This window comes from Anarrhichthys ocellatus, unplaced genomic scaffold (assembly GCF_004355925.1).
Source record: "Anarrhichthys ocellatus isolate YVR2014 unplaced genomic scaffold, GSC_Weel_1.0 scaffold76, whole genome shotgun sequence".
NCBI lineage: Eukaryota > Metazoa > Chordata > Actinopteri > Perciformes > Anarhichadidae > Anarrhichthys > Anarrhichthys ocellatus.
In genome coordinates this window covers 1,004,965-1,027,622 of record NW_022280106.1, presented here as the reverse complement: position 1 = coordinate 1,027,622, position 22,658 = coordinate 1,004,965, and the positions used below count along the sequence as shown (strand labels likewise).

Sequence of the window (22,658 nt, the reverse complement as noted above, 5' to 3'; positions counted from 1 at the left end):
GACCTATAAGTAAACGAGACCATCAGAGAGAAGATGGTCTATTTCTATATAGTTATTCTTCATACTTGTCACCGGTGCCACCGATTATGTGTGAAATCAAATGAAATCTTGTAGGTCAACCAGAAACTACCTCAGCTCAGACTCCATCAGGGTCTCCAGCAGTGACCAGCCCACCGTGGACAGACCCAGATGCAGATTTTTAACCCCTCCAGAAACAAAAGATCAAACAAGGCTGTTTGTATAGAATTAAACCTGCATAAACAGATTGGTTTGGCCTCTTGGTGGCAGTGGAAAGAAGTGGTAAACACAACATCAAAGCTTCCTCACGCCTCTTTACTCATTTAAATCATATAATTACACAATCCATCAACTATTCAAAGTGTAACTTCTGCCCTGGGTGTGAGCCTGAGTCCATCCACTGTAAATTTGGAAAAATGCAAATAGTGGGCATAAGGCTGAGACTTGAGCCATTTTCAACCATGATATGTTCATTCAAGAAAATGTCAATTTTGACACCATCACTGATGTGTTCCATCGCAGTACAGTATGCACTAACCTGTTTCAGGTTCCTTTTAAATCGAATGAACTACGAACTGCCCAAGCTAGATACAGTACCTTTATTTGTTTTTATGATATTATTAATTCTATTTGTTACTTAATTGTTGGTTGTCTGTGCAGTTTGCTGAATGCTGGTTGTGTTGTTGACAATGAACATTTCTTGTTCTCGCTTAAAAATTTGCAATTTGCAATTAGACAACCTGGCTAACTTAAGTTACAGTACATAACACTGCAAATAAAGGTATTAGCACTATGGCACAACATCTTATATTAGTTAGACTTAGTAACTCACTGAGCGCATTGGTTAGTGTTTCATAATTCCTTATTTTATACAAACCCCTATCAGCTTTTTTGGATATTATGTGGAGGAGACAGCGCAGATTTTCTCTCATTGGAAGGTAAATTCCACTGTGAAAGTCCAGATGTGGTTCATGTCCCAGTGTGTACAGAAAATTATTGTGTTTACATGGGTCTGTCAGGGGTCGACAGACATCTGTTTAGCTTTTTGAGTCATAGGGTACATCCCAAGTCTCTTAATTCTCATTTCCTCGCTCCTCGATCCTCGCTTGAACCGGAAGTTGTTATGCGCCGCCATATTGACGGCCGTCCCAAAGCTCTTATTTAGCTCTGAGGATCGAGGATGGAGGAGGGATCTCTGAGGAGCCATGAGCGAGGACCCACGAGAACAGACTTCCAGGAAGTCTTTTAACGGCCGACACGCCCCCTCATTGTTCATCTGTCATGTGATTGGACGCTGCAGCCGATCGGACTGATGAGATTTTTTTCAACATGTAAACAGTGAAGACGGATCACAGATTAAACTCAAGCTTTATATTTGATTAGTTTTCTGATTCAACATCTGGTTTAAATAAATGTTCACTGTAGACTGAACAACAAAAGGACCACAAACAACTTTCTTCATTTATTAGAAAGATTTGTGTTTTCATGATCTGAACTTTTATTATGGAAACAATTAAAGTCAGAGGGAACTGGAGAGACGAAACACTTTTTACATCATTTATCATCATTTCATTCAGTCACCTGAGGCTGTTCATTCCTGATTGTCGGGTTTGATGAGTTTTATCATTTAAGAGAAACAATAATCATATTCTGGGTTATTTAATATCGACGTCACAATCTGAATTTCAAAACGTACAGACGCAAATAATTCATAAATAAGACGATCGCATTCCGCCGGTAGAAATCGATCCTGCGCTTATAAACAGAACACAGGACACAGTTTGTTGACAGACTACAGAAAGAAACACCTCTACAGTGGTGATTACTGTGTGTCTTTGTGTCTTAGTATTATTCGTTACTGTTATTAAGTACAGTGATCATGTGTCTCTCCAGCAAAAGTCTCTCCAGCTGTTAAAGCCGACTGACAGCTGATCCAGCTGTGATCAGCTGATGCTCCGTCATCAGAAACAGACGTCGCTTCACCTGACGCAACTGAGGAAAGGACGTCTCATGTCTCTTAAAACATATTTCCTCATTCCTCTCTCCTTGCATGGATCCTCCATGCATCCCTGGTGGGAGGGACTAAGACGCAAGGAAAGGACCCAAGTGAGGGAAACGGGGATGCAATTAAGAGACTTGGGATGTACCCATAGAGGTTTAATGAGGTGGACCGGTGAGGTGCTGCTGATAGGGAGAAGGAACCACATACCAGCAGCATCTTTACATTACTGTCTGCCTCTGATCAACTAAACATTGCTGGCTGACCTCTCCAGTTGATCTTTGGCCGCTGTACCACATAGTGATCAGGTCTGGGAGAAGGAGTGCTTACAGTTCATAGTGTTTGTTTTTACTGGCTCAATGTGCCAGAGTATTAACTGCCCAAAGAAGGGTCTTAAGTGGCTGTGATTTGAGAGAATTGTATTAAATTGACTTTCAAACTACCAGGCATGGATTCAATTTCTCTGCATTATTTTTCTCGTCTTATTTGTCAAACCATGGTCATTGGTTTGGGCTAAAATGAACCATTAAGGCTTTTTTTTAAAAAGTCGCCAAATTGTATTCTTTTGTAAATGGACTGTACTTGTACAGCACTTTTCTAGTCTTCTGACCACTCAAAGCGCTTTAACACTACATGTCAGCATTCACCCATTCACACCCATTCATACACTGATGACAGGACTACCATGCCAGGTGCAACCTGCCCATCAGCACTACATTCATACACCGTATAGGCACAGCTTGCGGGAGCAATTTGGGGTTAAGTGTCTTGCCCAAGGACACACTGACATGGACTAGCGGAGCCGGGGATTGAACCACCGATCCTCTGATTGAAGGACGACCCTGCTCTACCACTATTTTGCATTGCATCTTCAGCCTGAGCAGTCACATTGCAATTAATGCGACTTTTACGTCACTTGGAATCAACATTTGTCACAATTATGTGCTGGTGGGAGTTACTAGGTGAATACACAGCCCAGTATCATGGCAGTTCATGAAACACAGGACCTTCAACCGAAGGACTGTGTTCGACACTGCGTTGTGGTTTTGTTTCCTTAACCTGTTGTTTGTTTTGTTGTCTAAACCTAACTTTTGTTTTCAACAAAATGTCGTCCTGAGAAAAAACGTTGTTCTCTGCGACACAAAAAAATTCGGAACATTTGTGTCTGGAGGTAGTCAGTGGAAGATGGAGTGATCTGGTCACAAATTTGCTAGCTTCCACTGCGCATCAACTGATAAATGAAACCATAAACGCTGACTTCAGTGACCTCCATGTTTACTTCTGTACGACAGCTTTATGTGTCTTTGTTATTGTTCGCTTGTGCATGCGGGTCAGTTCACCGTGACCAGTTCACACAGCCAAACTAAAAAACTGGAACTTACCAATAAATTTGAATTGAGCACTAAGGCTTGGAGTGAAAGTAACCATAATAAATGTATCAGTGACATATTTACATTACAATGACATATGTTGCATTAAAAAAAAAAAGTTGCTAATCTTTCTCATCAACCTGGCCTAACTGGAGGTGAACAATGTAGTTTCCCCCTTTGACTCCAGACCACTCAGCAGCAGACAGTGCAGACTCCACACAGAAGGGAACAAAAGCGAGAGACTCAGAGAGCCAGCAAGCCAAGCTGAAATATCTGGCTTTCTGTAAGAACCAGGACTGTTCCAGGGCAGGTCTCTGCCATTGCAGCAACACATTCATACACAGCAGGCAGGGATGAGGGAGAGAGAGGAGCTGAGGAGAGCCATAACGCAGAGTGACGACTCCTCTCCAAGGTCTGTGAGCTAGAGGAGCAGAACACCCAGCTTAACAAGGAAAAGAATGAGGTGGCCACTAAATACCAAGCTGTAAGTCTGCCGCTCTGCTCTGTTGCATCGTGCTCTTTGCTGCTCCTTCTCTTTTCTCATTTTTTCCCTTTACAAAAGTCATTCCGCTTTTGTTTCACTAATTTGATACTTTAGAACTCACAGGATTTGTGATTGAGTCTAAATTTCTGCTTGATAAGGGATTTTGTACGTGGTCATTATACCAACCCTTGGATGAAATTAAGTGGATAATGATACCCTAGCAGAGGGAGAGAGAGCGATGCAGCCACCACGGCAGTCACTGTGCTCAATCTTGTTTTAATGCTGCATTTCTTTCTGTGGGTTTTTACTGCTGTGTTAACCATTTTCCAGCTGATCGTTTTATTGAGAGAGCAAGCACAGAGTGTGTTTTTTACTGAGACTACTGTCATACTTGTCATGCTGTTTCCTGGCCTGAGGTGCACTGTGTGATTGATTGGTTTACTGCGACAACGACTGTTTGAGTGGCACATCCCGTTTGGTTGGAAGGAGGTGTTACCACAAGTCTTAGTGTGTGAAATACAAACCCACATCTTTCTCACATCGTTCCACAAGGCCCTGATGCATCCACTGTACACTAACTGACCACCACCAAATGGCAGACAGACATGTTTAGAGTTAGAGAGTCGCTTGTGAGCAGTTTAGTATCTTATTTATGTCTACACTGGAACTGTTTTTCTATTTTTCACACTACATGACTGACCGGCATCAGGAGGTCACACACTACAAGATCTTTCACTGAGAGGAATCCTTGAAGAGGTCTCCAAACTATGTTTAGTCACGAAAACACGTGAGTGGAGTGACACAGGTGTAGTCATGCTTGTTGTTGATGATATATTTACATAACAGTCTGTTTCTAGACATTTTTACTGTAGATCAGTTACTGTGTTGTGTTGTGTATATTCCAACACCATGGCTGTAACAGCTTGGGTCTGTGTTGCAAATACAACACATGCAAATAAGTTCCTGGTGTTACAGGCACCCCCTCATAGGTATCCCCTCAACTTGTGTCTTGCCCTCTCTTTGGATGTCGCTCTCTGACAGACTCCATGACAGATCAAACCATTCCGCTTGCATCTTTGAACAGAAACGAGGGACGATTTGCCATTAAGTTGTGTGTGAATTAGGCACAAGTGTGAATTCTTGACCCTCACCTATGGTCATAAACTTTGGGTAGTGACTGAAAGAAAAATGTCGTTGATACAAGCGGACAGGCTGAGTTTCATTCGTAGGTTAGAGATAGGGTGACAAGCTCAGACATCCAGAGGGAGCTCAGAGTAGAGCTGCTGCTCCTTCGAGTGGAAAGGAGCCAGTTGACGTGTTTCGGGCATCTGATCAGGACTCCCTTCACAGGTTTTCCGGGGACATCCAACTGGTAATAGGCCCCAGGGTAGACCCAGAACACGCTGGAGAGAATATTTTTCTCGTATGGCCAGGGAACGCCTCAGGGTCCCACAGGAAGAGCTGGATAAGTGGAAGAAAATGGATGAAAGCTCTGCAAGCTAGAAATGAATATTTTGACCAAAGAACAAGAATGTACTTCAATGCTCAAAGAAAAATATAGAATAACATCAGCCTTTTGCCCACCCTCCGATCCCCCCTCAAGGTAAACACTGTTAGCTCTGACAGCAGTGTTGACGTAGTTTGCACTGTTAGCTGTTTGCCACCTGCTCAGACGTCTTAATGTTGAGAGTCCTTGGGAGGCAATAGAAATGCTCACAATCTCGTATTTAGCGCCTTAAACATAAAACCATGTATTGATATGACCATTTAACATACATAAATAAATAACTTTGAGGAAAGTGAAATCAAGATAACGAGAGATAACAAGATAGTTTCTACGGTGATGATAACGATCATTTTGTTGATTGTTTCGTTTTCCAAAAGTGAGTGAATCTCCCATTTTAGATTGAATCTCTCCAGAAGGCAGATGATTTAGTGTGAGTGTGGAGCAGTACTGCTGTGGCCAATGTTTGTGGAAAGCGCTCCAGTGTTGCCCAGGGGATTTGGTAATTACTGATGCTGAGTGCCTTAGCAGACTCTTCACACAGCCTTGATGGAACGCATTGTAAATCGCCTCGAGGAGTTGGACTGCTGCTCGTCCTGCTGCATTTTACTGCCTTCTGGATATGACAAATTCAAGTGTCACGGTTGATCTTTGTCTGTATGTGCCTTTGTATTATCTGCACTGTCAGTTTTATTTCTTCAGATTCATAGTGAATTATCTGATTCTAAAGTAAGACCTTTAGTTGATGATAATAAACCAAACAAATACTGTACTGTCATAAATCACTGAATATATGCTTCTTCCTTAGCGTAGAAATGATCTTGATTAGAGGTGAATTGATAACAATAACTACTCATTCCTTTTTTATTACCCTAAATCATGAAGTTAATTTGTGGAGGAGACAGATCAGCTGGCATAATTCATAGCTTGGAGCCCATCTGATTTCATTCCAGTGAGAAATGTGACCCCTTGTCAGAGCTATTTAGTGCTGCCTGTAGGAAGCCTTCCATTTTTCCAGGGGAAACAATTGTCCCATTCCTCATTATCCCTGTGCTGAGTCTGAAAGTACACCTCACACATCTTTCATCAGGGCTAGGATGAATACCTCTTAATCAACCTTAATGCACTGCTGCCCTGTTAGATCAACACTGTCCTGACAGACCAAAATTCTTTGGATTTACTTTTTTAATGTGCACGAAGTTATTCATACTATCTTCTCCAAATGAAGGAGGAAAAAATGTTTTTTCTTTGCTTCTTACTATTGCTTCAACCATCTTTGGTTCAAATGGATATAAACCACTATTTACCCCTCAATTATTGTTAATGGGAAATAAATGTGGAGCCTTCCTGCAGAGCTATCCAGATGCCCGAGTTCTGCATGTGGAAAAACTTTCAGTCTGGACCGGCTCCGAAGTTTCAGGGGCCCAAAGCAAACTGTGGGACAAAAGACTGGCAGCGAGAGATGAATGAGGGTGGAAGAGAGACAAGGGTGAAGAGAGGCTAGGGAATGGAAGACTGATCTGATGTTCAAGTGCAAGGCGAAGGAAGCAAATTCATTTTTTTATTTTTTTTTATTTATTATACTATATTGATCCCTTTAAGGGGGAAATTTGTCTCTGCATTTGACCCATCCCTGTATATAGGGAGCAGTGGGCTGCCAATGATAGGTGCCCGGGGAGCCTAGGGTTCAGTGTATTGTTCAGGTACACTTTGACATGTGACACGTCCCAGTTGAGGACCATTGACCTTCCGGTTCCCAGACAACCCTCTTAACCCAGTGAGCCACGGTCGCCCCCATGATGAATGATTGTACAAATTGGTTATGAGAGATAAACTTTGAAGTGAGCATTTGGTGAAAGTCTGTAAGATTGACGGCATGGGTAATAGAATGCTACTGACAGCTATGTAGTTTAAGTACCCAAACTTGTTATATTCTCTCCTGTGCCATGCTGTAACCCTAACCCTAACCCTGCTGTGAGCTTTAGTGGGGTTTTCTCTGTCATTAAGATTGCTTTCTTACTCAGATGGTGCGTTGTCGGGTATTTCGTTTTTTTATGTTTTTTGCCTTGCCATGACATATATTATTGTTTGTTCAGTTGGTCCAACACTAAAAGAAAATTAAAATTAAGAATTAAAAAAATTGCATTAAAAATCCAGCCTCACACTCTAAAAACAAACTTCCACCAATTCAAAAGGCAGCATTACTTCCTTTAACATTGACTACATTTACATGCACAGTCATATTCGACTATTATTCCGAATTTGATATGGCTTATGTAAACCAACATCATATTCCGTTTGGATATTCTGAATTTGGCCTTATTTTAAATAGAGCATTTTCCTATTGAGACATGTGCGATATGCTGGTATTATTTAGGTTTTGGGAGCATTTTTTGGACATGTATACAGCACCTTCGAAATATGCATCTCAATAGGTTTTTTTATGCCACTTTGCGACACACGGCCTCTTTCCTGTTTACGACCAGCTCTGTGCGTTGTACACAAACCAATTAGCCAATAGTTTGCAACGCTGGTGTAGAGATGCATGAACAAAAGAAAAACCCACATTTCTGGTGGGAAGGAGAAACACACCTACTTATAACCCTCATGAAGGACTTGGACATCAACAGATTTTGGGAGAAGGTGGTTGAAGGAATGGAAGAGGGAGGCTGCGTTCACATGGTCCAAGAAGTTCACCACCAGTGGAAAACTTTGAAGATTAGAAAAACACAATACAAATACTGTGGAACATTAGTGAAGACTGTCTGACATATTGTCAGTCGGGGTTTACCGTAGCTGCATGTACTTGCTGCTGAGACGGTTTCAGACTACAAAACAAGCACCAGGGAAGAGCGGCACCAGATTTCACATAGTGAAAATGAAAGGTGGAATTGCAATTCCAGTTCCATCATGTGATGTCATTATACCCAAAAATACTTTTTCCCGCAGACTAACATTGGGAAAGATGTATGTAACTCAGCTGATAATTTTTTTTTAGGTGAATCAACTTCTTTTTTTAAAATTGCACTAATAGCTAAATCCAGAGTTATTTTCATCCCTTCGTTCATTTGAATGAGAAAGGGGCGGGACCATAGACTGTATAATGGAAATTGACGTCGTCATTGTGACACTGCAGAACCGAAGGTTGCATCCTAGGCTGGACCGAGGGTTGGGAGGCGGGGTTAAAGAAAACACTAGTGTGCATGGATGCTGAAGATTGCTGGAAATCTTGGTATTTCATTTGAATTCTACACTCAACAGTCAAACGTTTTTTGAGCAATTTTCCTAGCCATGAACAGGGACCCGCCTCCAATGCTGTATCTCTGTACAAAACCATACACTCCACCTGAGTACATTTTGCTGCTAGTGATACCAGCTATACTGCCTGTATGCCAAAGAATACCAAGCTTAGAATACCGCATGTCTCTGGTCTTGCCATGCTGTTCATGTACCAGAGTCAGACAGTATGCAGTGCTAGTTGGCCTACACTGATTACTATTTTTGAAAAGTCAAACAGGAGACACTGTTGCAGTTTGGCTGATAATAACCTAGACAACGCTTGAACTATGCTGCACTAGAACTAGTGACATTCCCCTCAACCTGATCTGTGCTTTGTTTAGTGCTAGCAAACAAAGACAGTGAATATGCTAAACATCAGAATGTTAACATTACTAATGTGAGCAAGTTGCCTTGCTAGAATTAGCCTTTAGCTTAAAAGCACTGTGTCTAAGTACAGCCTCACAGAGCTGCTAGCATGGCAGCAGACTCTTAGTCTTGTTTTGGTAGCTATTATACTATGAGCCCGCAACCTCCTCTCCCCAAGGTGTTATCACTCATCTTGCCTTTAGGATGTTAAAAGGCAGCCGGCAATTAAATGGCAAGTTTGGAGGTTTTCTACCTCATAGATATACTCTGACTCTCAAAATATGGGTTGCATTTGGCACTGAGCAGCAAAACATAATCAAATGTTATCTGTGTAACCAGAGGGCTTTCCAGCAATGCTTTCATCTACTACAGTAACCGTGACCTAACATTACCTTATCACTCTGTAATCAGTATCAACTGAAATTCAGATCTCCTGGTAAATTAATGAATATGACTTAAAAGCAGCAGTGTAAACGGGAAACTGGCCTTCATAGTTTTTCATGGTTCCGAGCCTTAGAATTGGTATGATGAAAATCTGATTATAACACAACTTTGTGCATATCTGATTCCCTGGCAGCCTTCCTGCCAGATATGAGTGTTGGACTTAAGTGGTGTCTGGAGAGGCAGCTCGTGTCTCTGACTTCACCAGCTCAAGTGGGCGTTACATGAACAGATCTCTCTGTGCTGCCTCTCCACACAAGAACCCAGACCACATTGTCAAAAAATGAATTCTCAGAAATCCGATGTTTTCATGTTTTTTTGGGGTGGCTGGATGTCTTCCACAGCAGTGGTACTGGCGGAGTGCATATCCTTGCTCATAAAACTGTGTCCACTTTTGGGCAGTTTTAGAATCAGTGTTATTCTAGCTTTATGTAATTTAAAGAGGTCATGTATGGTTGCTTTTCTACAGCCTTTGGTTGAGACCGATCAAATGCTGTACAATGAATGTACTGGACTTGAGTAACTTTTACTCAAAACTCGCATTTGTATTTTGGTTACCCCTTTCGCCACAAATGGCCTCTCTGTCTGCAGTTTCTGATAAAGTAGACAAACACATGTTCTGAAATATGCACATTCTTTAAATGTTAACATAATAAAGATAAGGTGGATAGTTTAGTACACATATACGTGTCAATTTATATTGTTCTTCTCAATGTGTTCTAGTTTTCAAAGTGCAAATTAAGTAAGAATGTTGAAATACCTCTATGTAATCATTCAGCACTTATAGTCTGTTTTTCTTTACTAGTTTATATTTTAATGACCAGATTTCCTATGCAATTATTAAGAGCCATACCTTAATCATCATACCATCTTTTGACATTGCTTGATGTTAACTCTAGATATGGAAATGCTTAGGCTAGTCTTTATGAGTCTTCATTCAAAACAAACTTCCACACTTGAATCTAAAGCACAATATGCCTCATTGTTCTTGCTGAGATGAATGCTCTGGCATTGTGGGGGACTGTGTGGGCGTGGTCACACAAGACATTTATGTCAATTATAACGTAGACTGAGAGAAGAAATTGCATTTCTGACTCTGGAGTACTGCCCTTGTTTTCTTGTCTTTCTGTGCCTTTGATTGCACAGCTGAGGGCTGTGTTTCTGTGAAAGAACGGCACAACATTATAGGCTTTTCTCCTGATCTGACATCCTACACCAACCGCCGTACCTGTGGGACACCTTAGGATCCGCTGAGAGTGGGGAGAACCACCTGTTTCTGGAGGGAGGAGACTACAGTGAAGAAAGAAGGCTGGAGAGGTTGTTGTTGTGGTAAAACTCAGTCAAGAGTGGACAGAGCAGGCTGGGAGTACGTACGGAGGAATCTTTGGACTTCAGTAGTGTATACCAGCACACCCTAAACTGAAACGTAGACGAAAGCTTGATTGAGAGGAGAGAAAGAGCAAAAGAAAGAAAAGCAAAAAAAGTCTCATAGGGTTGATTAATAGAAGACTGACTGATTAAGTAGGGTGAGGAAGGCACAAAAAGAAGGTGAGCAGAGCTGCTTATGTGTTGCGAGTCAGAGGATCTGCTGGGAGAGTACAGACTGGAGCACCATCAGTAAGTACATTCAAACTGTTCCTCCTGCTGAAACCCACCTGGAACAACCAGAACAGCTGTGCGCCAAGCAAGGAAAGAGACAGAGAAGTGAATAATCGTCTTTGCAGTAGTGTGGAAACACACTCAGAACAGGTGGGCAAGTTGCTACATTGCCAAACAGGTGAAGTCTGCAAAGCCACAGAGTGAATAGACTGGAGGAATGATGTCTGCTAGGTGCCATCAGCATTGCCACTCCCTCTCTGATGACTCTGAGGAAGCCAATGGAAACCATGCAGATCCTGGACCAGAACCGGAACCTGAAGAACTTGATTGGGATAGCTATAGCACCACACTGGAGCACAGATTAGCAGCTGTGGGTAACTCTTGCTAACTTTTACTAGTATCTACATACTGTATATTTCTCAGAAGCAAAAGTAATTGTACTGGTAGAGCTAAAGCTCAATTGATCTTTTAACAGTAGATGTTTTGATTCAGGCAAAGCAGAGGTGTTAATAATTAACGATGGTTCTGTTTTAGTGTCTCTGTAAACCAGGATAGTGTGACCCAAGCAGCTAAATGGAATACAGCCATCATTAATTGAGTTATTTTCTCCACTGGAAAGATCATGAGATCGTGAGTGAGTGTGTGTGCACCTTTGTGTCTGTCCACATCTAATCTCTCATTCTGCTGCAGCAAACTGCATCATATTTTGGGTGGCCAATTATGGCTGCGGGCTCCTGGACCTCTCGTGGTTGTGATGACTCACACTTTGTCAAAACACCTTCTATTGCCTGTTTTATAGTGCCATTGACCGCCCGCTGACTCCTAAATGGTAATGGTAAATAGACTGTACTTTTATAGCGCTTTTCTAGTCTTTTCGACCAGTCAAAGCGCTTTCACACTACTTGTCATCATTCACCCATTCACACCCATTCATACACTGATTGCAAGTGACAACTGCCTATCAGATTATATCACATTCACACACCGTAGCTACGGTGCGTGAATGGGGTTAAGTGTCTTGCTCAAGGACACATCGACATGGACTAGCCGCCACCTTCACCACTCCTAGGACTATTAGTGATGCCACAGCTCAGTGCATCTCCGCCAACCCCCATCTGCTACTCTGCGCTCACAGTGGAGGGATAACAGCTAACGGAACTATACCAGTGCACACATTCCAGCTTGATGAGTTTGATTTTGTTTTGTCTAGACGGGGGGCTAGCCATTTGTAGGTTGTATTCAATCACACAAAACCGCAGTGGTCGTTGCAGACACAAGCACGAGCTGCCGGCCCGGCAACTTCAACAAAGCAAGAAGAAGCTCTGATAACAACACACACAGAGGGAGAGAGACTTCACTCTCTACTCAGGTAGACATTACTCCACAATATCTTTAAGTGTCAAATTTAGTTAATATTTGTGTGCACGCGTCCTTTGTGTGTTGAAGCTAAGATTGATCTTCTTGTCATACCTGCCAGCAACTGCTCAGCTATCACAAGGTGAAAGTGATAAAGGTACAAATAACTTGACACAAAGATGAAAAGGATGTGGAGGTTTCAGAAAAGGCAGGGAAATAGCTCAAACCAAGTACTGTTGTAGAAATAAAAGCAGATGGAAATGTGGTCGTCTGATCATTTCACAAATGCCCAGTTATTTGGGTATGCTATTAGCTCACTCCAAATGCCTTGCCTATGATGGATGGTACTTAAGAAAGTAACAGTAACCAGAGAAGGTTCTCACAATCAGGTCTTTTCACTCCTGTTATGGATGGCTATTGACTAAGTCATCTGATGTTTGGTAGAACTTGCTTATCAAGTCATACTATACATCACTGTGTTGCCTCTTCAGCTGTGATATATTAAGGCAACTGCAATTGAACTAAGGGAAGGTTTCTTCTAGCTTGAGGGAGGATAAGTTTCATCTTGTGCGGTAAGATCCTCTTTGTATGAACAAATTGTCTCTATCATTGCTTCAGACGCTTTTATTCAGCGAATCCCTTGAGATTAATGTTTCATCCCTCAGCCTTTTACTTATTTGTACAAAAAAATGTCACTCTCCCTTTCCTTTCGCTGTTAGGTTTGTCTACCCACTATAACTAGCACATATTTGCAGGTTGGTTATAGTCATGTTAGGATAATTCAGTCAGGAACACTCATCATATATTTTAACCATTTATTGCAACAAATGGAAATACAGTTAAACTTGCCGATGATGGCTCCGCTCTTTGAATGCTCCCCGGATTAGCCAGCAGCTACCAAGCTAAAATGGGGAGCACCGAGCACCAACCCCTCAAGGGTTTACAGGAATGTGCCAGAAGTACATTTTTTAAATACATTTCAACCATTTGCCATGAAAAGATGAACTCTGAACTGAAAAGGGTGGAGGCTGGGGTGGAGGAGGCAAAGCTTTGCCAGCAGTGCGGGCTGTAACAGCGTAGATGTAGAATGAATCAGTGAGGAGGGAGTCATATTTAAATAAACCTTCTTGAAGTGAGAGTGGGCTGTGATTGGTGTGTGGCCAATTGGAAGCTATGATTCAATCGGCTGGCTGTCGGCTGGTTACAGCTGGGGGCGTATGACTTCCGTGTCCTGCATGAACTAACGCAATGTTTCATATGGTCATGTTAGTATTTTGTGCTTTAAAAACGCTGACAAGCAAATTATTGATATTTTGTCAATGGGAATTACTACATCAAGAATTTGTAAATTATCAAAAGAAAAGGGTTTAAGGATGGAATTATTTTTTCTAAGCTTGTGATAGAAATCTAACAAAAGCCCCAGTGAGCAGGTGCTCTATACTGGGCTCCAGATTCACACAAAGTTGTGCAAAATACAGCAGGACATCTGGATAAAGAATCACGAATGTGTCCACCACAAATTAATTTCTGACAACCCAAAATCTGAAATATATGGTACATGAAAATAAGAAAAATAATTAGGAAAAAAAAACAAATGTATGAAGTACTGTTTGACACCAACACTGACATCAGCAGATGTAGATCTAACTCTCTTTGTGTTTGTTTACCTCCAGGAGCAGGAGAGTGCCCAGGCATCCGAGCAGCGCTGCGTCCAGCTACAGAAGGCCCGGCACGAGCTGGAGCGGCAGCTGTCAGGCCTGTCAGACCGTCTGGAGGAAGAGGAGGTCTGCTCAGCCCAGCTGGCCCTCCACAGGGACAGACTGGAGGCGGAGTGCAGCAGCCTCAGGAGAGACCTGGATGATCTGGAGAGCACCCTGACTGTGGCCGCGTGCGATAAACAGGTAGAACATTGTGTGAACCTCGCCACAGGATAGGCTCCTGGCCGATGGTTGCTACTTAGAAAGTTATGTCAATGTAAATTTCAAAACACAAATAATTTGGAATTAAAACGAAAGGACCTATTTAAGGTTTTGGAAAACATAGGGTTTGGGTTAAAATAAGTATGTAAGTTATGTAACAAAAGTACGGTGGTTTCACGCTACTACGGCCAGTAGATGTTGACCTTGTCTTCTTATTTGTATCGGTGATCAACCAGGTAAATAGATGATAAGGACCTTCTGAACATACTAGTAGGTGTAGAAGGCCCCTCCCAACATATCAATGAGGCTGAGAACTGCTGATAACACCCATTCAATCGGATGATAACATCTGAAGCTGCTGTTTATCTCAACTCTTATAAATCAAAGTAGGTCAAATGCGGATAGTCAACAATCAGATGACAAAATTAGAATTTCTTTTGAGTCCTAAACTTTTGTTTCTTTAGTGCATTTGTACAGATACAAAGAAGCAGGTGGTCTTTTCTTTCACAAACCTGAAGCTTGCAGGCATTATTGCTTTAAGCAGGTCACTTACACATTAACCTCCAGCTGACCAGCCTTTTCTCATGTTGTCGCGATATTGGTGCACAATGAATTAGTTTATGTTTGAGCGATGTGTTTCCAATAAAGTTTTGCTTATTCCACTCCTGGTCGATCAGTATAAGGATAAGTCTGACATTTTGTAGGAGGATTCAATTACCTTAGGACAGAGCCAAGCAAGCTGCTTCCCCCGTTTCCAGTCTTCGTGTTAAGCTGCCATATTTAGCATAGAGACATTCAAGAATGGTATCAATCTTCTCTTCTAACTAGGCAAGGAAGCTAATAAGCTAATGTTCAAAATTCTCAAAGTTTTCCTTCACATCAAATTGTTTGCAAATTGGAAAAACATTAACTGAAACAATTAGGTTTCCCTCTAAGGGTTTGAAGTACTTTTACGTAGTTAAGTGGATCAGAAAACAACTAGTGCTTCCGCTTCACAAGGAAGTCAAAATGTGTGTGGTTGAGCCTTCCTCGAGTGAAGTGAATAACATCCACTAGTGATAAACCCCTCACCTTAAAAAAAAACTGAGGCAGTAGTTTAAAAGATGGACAACATCCTCTTGCTGCAGACTGAGGTAACATTTTGCACACTGGCAACTTTGGTAAATAATATTTACGATGAAAATAAAGAACATTTCAAACACTTGTGTATTGCCCTGTACAAAAACTTAACAAACCCTTTCCCAAAGGTAACAGGTCACAATAGGCTTTAAAACGGAAGGCAGGCTTTTTTTTTTTTTACAGCTACAGCTTTTCAATTGAGCTCGGCATAGTGTGACTGACTCGCACAAGTTTGTGTCTCTGAAGACCAGAGACTTTGTGAGGGCTTTGTAACTGTCAGTCAATTTCTGTCTATGACCGAGTCACTGAACCCCAAGTTGCTACCCTTGCACTTCACAGCAGCCCACTGATCCTATGCTTAGGATGGGTTAAATGCAGAGGTCAAATTCAGTGTATGTGCCTTCATGCATAAATAAAGTTTAAGTCCATCAATTTGTTTTGAACTATAGACGTATAGACTAAAGATGGACATCTGCTCTACTGGCTGGCTGCAGAATATGTCATAAAACCCAACCCCTTCATGCTAGCGGATGGGACATGGGCCAAACAAAAACATCTAAGTACATGTTGAATAAATATTGACCAAAGATTCTTTCTGTCATTTAGGTAGTTGTTATTACTCTGATGTATGTTTAGGTGTAACATTTTAATTGATTCTTTGATGCTATTAAAAAGGGGGTGTGGTTTCATGATTGACGACTCTGACAGCTGCTCTGAGTAAAGTAAGTGATGTGGAGAAAACTTCCCCTTTCCATGACCGTGATTATCTGTTTCAAACATATAGATCAGTGTAATGATTTAATTTGTATAAAGAACTTTATATACAGTCTATGGTTCATACATCGTCACGTCATTGACGCTAGCTTAGCTAGCTTATCTTCCCTGATGGTAAAGTTAGCCACCGTGGGTTCATATCCATATGCAGACACAAACAGCTATGATACATTGTCTGTCTGATAATCTAAACAAAGAACACGTTTTCTTGCAGCTTTCTAAAGTGAGCAGCAATATAGTTTAAAATATTTTGTTGTGATCAAGGAGTTGATTGCAGACAGTGTTAGTTAGCTAGTGTGCTATCTGGTTGAAAAGATGTCTACTTTCGCAACAGGCACACCCAAGGCTAACGTTATTTTACAATCACGATCTTATGAATATGTATTGTTAGCCTGCTGTACCCCTGTACAGTGACGGCTTGGCACGCATACATAAACCGTTTCCCTAAAGTAAAGCCCTATGAACTACAAAAGGTAGTAGAGCAGGGAACCCTACCTAAATTTCCCTTTGCGGGATTAATAAAGTAACTATCTATGTCTCTACTCAGTTTGACCTATATCTGTGTTATAAATTTCAAGTCACAGTTACATGCCTTCTTGTTTGATAATTCCAGCTTGAACTCTTGAAGGATGACTTTTTTCATGCTGTGAGCTGTCTCTTCTGTGTAGACACTAAAAGCACTTCTCCGTTACCCCACCTCACCAAACCCCTTTATCTGTTTTATTGAGGTGTCTTAAAGAATTAAGATGCTATCTTTGTTCAGGAATGCCACAAGAATGTACTGTACTCACAACACTGCAGATTGTGATAAAGAGAAGCAGGGTGGAGTTGATTTAACCTCTGAAAATTCACACTGATTCATTTGATCTGGGTCATGGTCTTAAAGGTTCTACTTACGGGATTGAGAACATTAGTATAGCAGCAAACTATTTGAAATGTAAATATACAGCGGTGTAATATCTACCTGAGAGGAGAATGAAGTCGTTGTGGTCCGAGCCTCTCTGTGCTTTGTTTACATACGGCACGGCGTGCTGGCCTTGTGCATTTTAGTACATGTGGGTCTCTTTGTTGTGCCCCATGGGCTAGTTGATGGCCACTCTGCACTGCGATCATTCGTCAGTTACGGTCGATAATATCATCCCGACTAAGCATGTAGCGCCTGGTTCCCCCGCAGAGAAACACTGTTAGCTGTGTACGCACGGATCGGATGCTGTTTACACTGTGCATGCTATTAGCACTGCTAGCCGCTAGCCGCCATCTCAACTGTCAGCATGTTGAGAGCCGTGCGGAGGCAATAGACATGCTCTAAATTCCATATCAAGCACCTTTAAGGACTTGATCCTCTGGCTTCATGAAGGTTTTCTTGGCTAATTGGTCTCCCTCGTGGTGAAGTGTGAGAGGACTCCTTCATAGTGGATGCAACAAGACCAGACCTGTGTGATGAGTTGACGCAGGGCTTTGAAAAAAATGAGGTGACAGAGTCTAATATTTGTGGTATGCTGTCATCATAGTCATTATGACAGAACATGATGTGTTTGACGCGAAGCATTGAAGTTTAGAGCAGAATTAATTTATCTGTCCGTTCTGAAATGTATTGTAAAACAAACTGACACCACAATATATCTCTCCTCCAGTCTGCTGGGTCACGTTTGCAGTCCAGGAACAGAGCCAGGATTTCACATGCAAATAAAGCTTTCATGTCTATAAGAGAGAGGGAAAAATAATGACGTCTGTTTCGGTCATGTAAGGAGATAAAGCAAAGTCAGAGATTGCAGATGGAAACCGCTGTGGTCACAAGCCATCATGGCTGCTTGCCCAAGAGGAAAACATTCATAACCACAGAAAGAAGAGGTAGATTAGAACAGAATCTTGTAAATGAAGACAAATGTTATACTTAGCATGATACTTTTTGTGATTGGATTGATGATTCAGACTATCAATTGTCTAATAATATATGAAGTCACAGGAATTATATATGTCTTAAAGTGTATTTTTTGTTTATGACAGTTCTCAGTTTTTAGTCCACAGACAGTGAGGTAAGGAGGCTGTTTGAAAAGCTTTTTCAAAAGGACGAGGTTGTGCAGAAGCTCCAGCAGGAGAAAGACCATCTGGTGGAGCTCAGCCAGGTGAGAGCACAGTGAATGTTGTAAAGGTTCTGGGTAGGATATTAGTGTTTTAGTGATACAGTTTTGAAGCAATTCAATTGCATCTGGAGGACTTCAGAGAGACAGATAAAAAATAAATGGTCAAAAATGAAGCAGCAGAAGCTGAGATAGTTTGACTTCTAGTCTTTCAGGTAGGTCAAGATACAGAAACACTGGATTCTACATTTCCTATAATGGAAGAAAAACCCTGATGAAATCACGAGGGTTATTAATACGTTTCTGAGATGACAGGAATGACATTAGAGGTGTCCAGTGGAGTTTTCTTCAGTGTTTCTCACCACACACTGTACATTGGAGTCTAACAAATCTGTTATTGCAAAAACGCATTTTGTCCTCATAAAACATCTGCTAAGCAGACTTAAAAAAATATTTTAATCATGCACATACTACACATGTGCAAGCACAATACAAAATACCTGGACCCACCTGTAAAAACCATAGAATGTATATAAGAAGTGGACGTAGTCATCGTGACGTCACCCATTGGTTTGTGGACTGACGTTTTAAAGCCTCGAGTTCTGCATTTTGGCCTCCGCCATCTTGGATTTTTTGCAACCAGTGAACATATATATTGCCATATTTGGACGGCGGAGGAGTGACAGAGACGCCGTGCACATCTCTGGTAGAGACCTGTCAATCAACATGTAGCCCCACCCTAAAGCATCCCCTGCTTTATGGTCTGTTTGACTCTAAATGGACCATCATTTACTAAATGAACATCATGCTGTATTGAGGAAGACTTGAAACTAGAGATTGAGACCATAAACTCATGTTTACAATGTTTACTGAGGTAATAAATCAAGAGAGAAGTAGAGTCATTTTCTCATAGACTTCTATACAACCAGACTTCTTTTTGCAACCGGAGGAGTCGCCCCCTGATGGGCAGTAGACTAAATGCCAGTTTAACACACTTCTGCATTGGCCTCACTCTTCAGAACCAAAGGTTGCGACCTCGTAAAAACATTGCTTAACACGCTAGTAGTCAGAAACTCCACATAGTACAATATCTTTAATTATGTCATTCCAAATAATTTCTTTTTTTGCACAATTTCTAACATGAAAATTGAGATATCACAGCATGCACAATGTTTTCAGTCAAAAGGTTTCATAAATGATAGCTGGCTACATTAGATGTCCCAAGTCACGACGTTCCATAAACTTTGACCTGAATAGTTTCAGTCTATGTTCATTCAGTCTAAATCCAGTTTAAGGGACCGTGATGACCGGCCAAATCTAACAATCAATGGCACACGAATGCCTAAAAATTATACATGTAGAGATTTCAATCAAGTTTGAAGTTTTTTCTTTTTGCTACATCACCCCCATGACGAGTAAAATGTCAACAGAACAAACTATTTGCTAATGATAGCTCTAATATGTGGTTGCAAGTTCTGCAAACAGCTATTTAGAAATTCCTGTGTTTAGATTTGTTTTTAATGTCTAAAATAAAATTCTACTTCTTCTATTACAATATAGCATGAAGTCAGCTATAATGAAGATTTATGTTACGCTCATTGAAAACTATGTAAATCACACCAGTACTTAGACAGCAGGTCCTGCTGTCTGGCTTTATTTGTGATTGTTTATTAGTGTAATCAATAGCAACGTCCCATTTATCAGAGTATGGAGAGATACCTCACGACTGAAAATGAAAACATCAGTTTAGAATAAAACCATATGGCCTGTGGACCTGCCAAATGTGGCACTCATAATAAATGTGCTCCCCATCACACACACAGCACTCGCCACTTTGAAAAGTAAAGCAGATGCTTGGAAATCTAAAGAAGTCTTAACCCTCAACGCCCTCATCATACTCTATGGCAGAAATGATGTATCCATCCAACAATAGCAGTCTGCATTATTATGTAATTTGTGGGAGCAATTTAGCATTCTTATCTTCCTGTTTGTTGAACATGTTCTAGATTATGGATTTAGTCTGGACTACAAAGGGAAGCTTGTAAAAAGATGAATTGACTTAGAATTCGATCTAGTAAATTCAGGCACAGAGTCACTGGTGTTCCAATGCTTTTGTTCCCTGTTGATGGGAAGAAGGAGAGGAAATGTCTGATCCATTAGATCAAACTGAGGATCACTTCTGACATTTTCGTTCCGAGCACCAATGTGGCAGACAGATGGAGGTGAGGCAACGCTATGGTGCATCAGTGATTAAGGGACACATGTGCAGCCCAGGCTCAAACATCTTGTTTCACCCCAAAAGCAGGCCATTGAGGACCTGCAGAGTGAAGAGGAGAAGGTGAACCTGCTGACCAAAGACAAAACCAAGCTACTGATGCAAGCTGAAGATGTAAGTTCACATTTACTACATTGCTATGCACAATATTTATTAGGGCCCGAGCACAGACGTAGTCGGAGCGGAGGACCTATTGTTTTTCGATTGTTTATTATTATTATTCTTCTTATTCTTAGTGTTTCTTCGCAAAAAGGAGGTGCTTGGGATACTGGGAAAATGTCAAAATTTGGCACGCAAGCCAGAATTTGCGAAAATTGCAGTCGGATTGGGGTGTCCAACTGCGGTATGAAATATTGGCTCGATAGCGCCCCCTATTAAGTAGCCCCAACATTGGGTTTCACCTAGCTGTATGAAATTTGGTAGGTATGTGGAACGTGATGAGACGCACAAAAAATCCTCTTGGAGTTTTTCATTAAACCAAACAGGAAGTCGGCCATTTTGACTTTTATGACGTTTTTTGACCATTTCAAGGCGTCATACTTTAAGGAACTCCTCCCAGAGATTTGACCCGAATGACTTCAGATTTGGTCAGTATGCTCTTGAGACCTTGGCAGTGAAAAGTTACTCAAAGATCAAAAAGTTATCGAACTATGTGTCCGTGGCGTGGCGTCAAAAAAACACCATTCGCCGCGAAACAGGAAGTTGTTGTAACTCGGCCGTACATTGTCGAATCTGCTCCAAATCTCTCATATGTCATAACATCCTGACCCGGAACACATCTATGTAATAATTTAGAATCATAGTAATAGCGCCACCTAGTGGCAACTGGAAGTTGTAAGTTGTGTACTTTGACATCCTGCTCCTCACAGATTAATCAGATCCCTTTAAAATGTTGTCAGAACAGCCTTAAGACCTTGATAATGCTTCATTGTGAAGGTTGTAAGAAGTTGTTGAAGGGTGGCGACGTGGCGGCTCGGCGAATTTCGATCCTTCGCCATGAACGAATAAACTGATGTAACTCAACTCCACATCATCAGATCTTTACCAGATTTCACATGTTTGATTAGACTCCCGGCCTGAAGACATCTGCAGGCCAATTTTGAATCATAGTCATAGCGCCACCTACTGGTAACAGGAAGTTAAAGTCATTATACTTTGGCTTGTTTCTCTTAGTAGGTAAATCAAATCAACATCAAATTACTTCCACACAAATGTAAGAAGTTCATAATACCAGTTCATGAAGCTTTTGATGTTTCGTCGAACACCGTTGCCGTGGCGATGCAGTCTTCGCCGTTAACAACGAAGGTCATTTTGAGAGGCTAAAAATGCTCGAAACATAAGCAAAATTGGCAAGCAGATTACAAGCCCAAAATTTAGTTATGGAATATGATTTTATTGGTTCAGAGTGGCAAATCGGCTCAATAGCGCCCCCTACAAAATTTCGACGAAGCAGCCCTCGCAGTATGTTTGACCTAGATGTATGAAATTTGGTAGGAACATGTATCACATATGGACTTAAATAAAAGTCTCTTGGGGCCATGCTCTAAACCCAACCGGAAGTCAGCCATTTTGAATTTTTTATGAATTTCTAGTGTCGTTTTTGTCATTTCCAGGTGCTGCACTTTAACGAACTCCTCCTAGGGAATTAATCAGATCAACTTCAAATTTGGTCGGTACAGTCTAAAGACCTTGGTGATGAAAAGTTACTCAAAGCTTGTTTACATGGTTCACCATCATCCATCAAGCTGTTGTAACTCGACTGTACTTTGTCAAAACTGTCCGAAACTTGACATGCTTGTTGACTGTCATGGCTTTAGGACTTCTGCATGCCAATATTAACTCATAGTCATAGCGCCACCTACTGATAAGCACGGACGTAAGCAGGATTCTATAATTACAGCGGCCCAAACGCTGAACTTATTGAAAGGGTTTGTGGGCACACCATGAGAAAAAGACTTCTCTGATCTAAATATGTGCAAACTAAGATGCTTGGAGAGCAAAAGTTAGATAACAGTGGATTCTCAAACCATGTCCGTGGGCATTAGTATAAATGATCTGTCCAGAGCTTCTTCAT

General features: G+C 41.3%; 1 protein-coding gene across 1 annotated transcript in view; it reads left to right on the top strand.

Moving 5' to 3' along the window:
• LOC116397958 (putative uncharacterized protein MYH16) overlaps positions 1–22,658 on the top strand; it is a 78,875-nt gene that overhangs the window by 16,914 nt on the left and 39,303 nt on the right. The window contains exons 2-4 of the mRNA XM_031873898.1: positions 14,090–14,317; positions 18,250–18,354; positions 20,612–20,698. Of these exons, the coding sequence (XP_031729758.1) occupies positions 14,090–14,317; positions 18,250–18,354; positions 20,612–20,698 (420 nt within the window). The remainder of the gene's footprint in view (positions 1–14,089; positions 14,318–18,249; positions 18,355–20,611; positions 20,699–22,658) is intronic.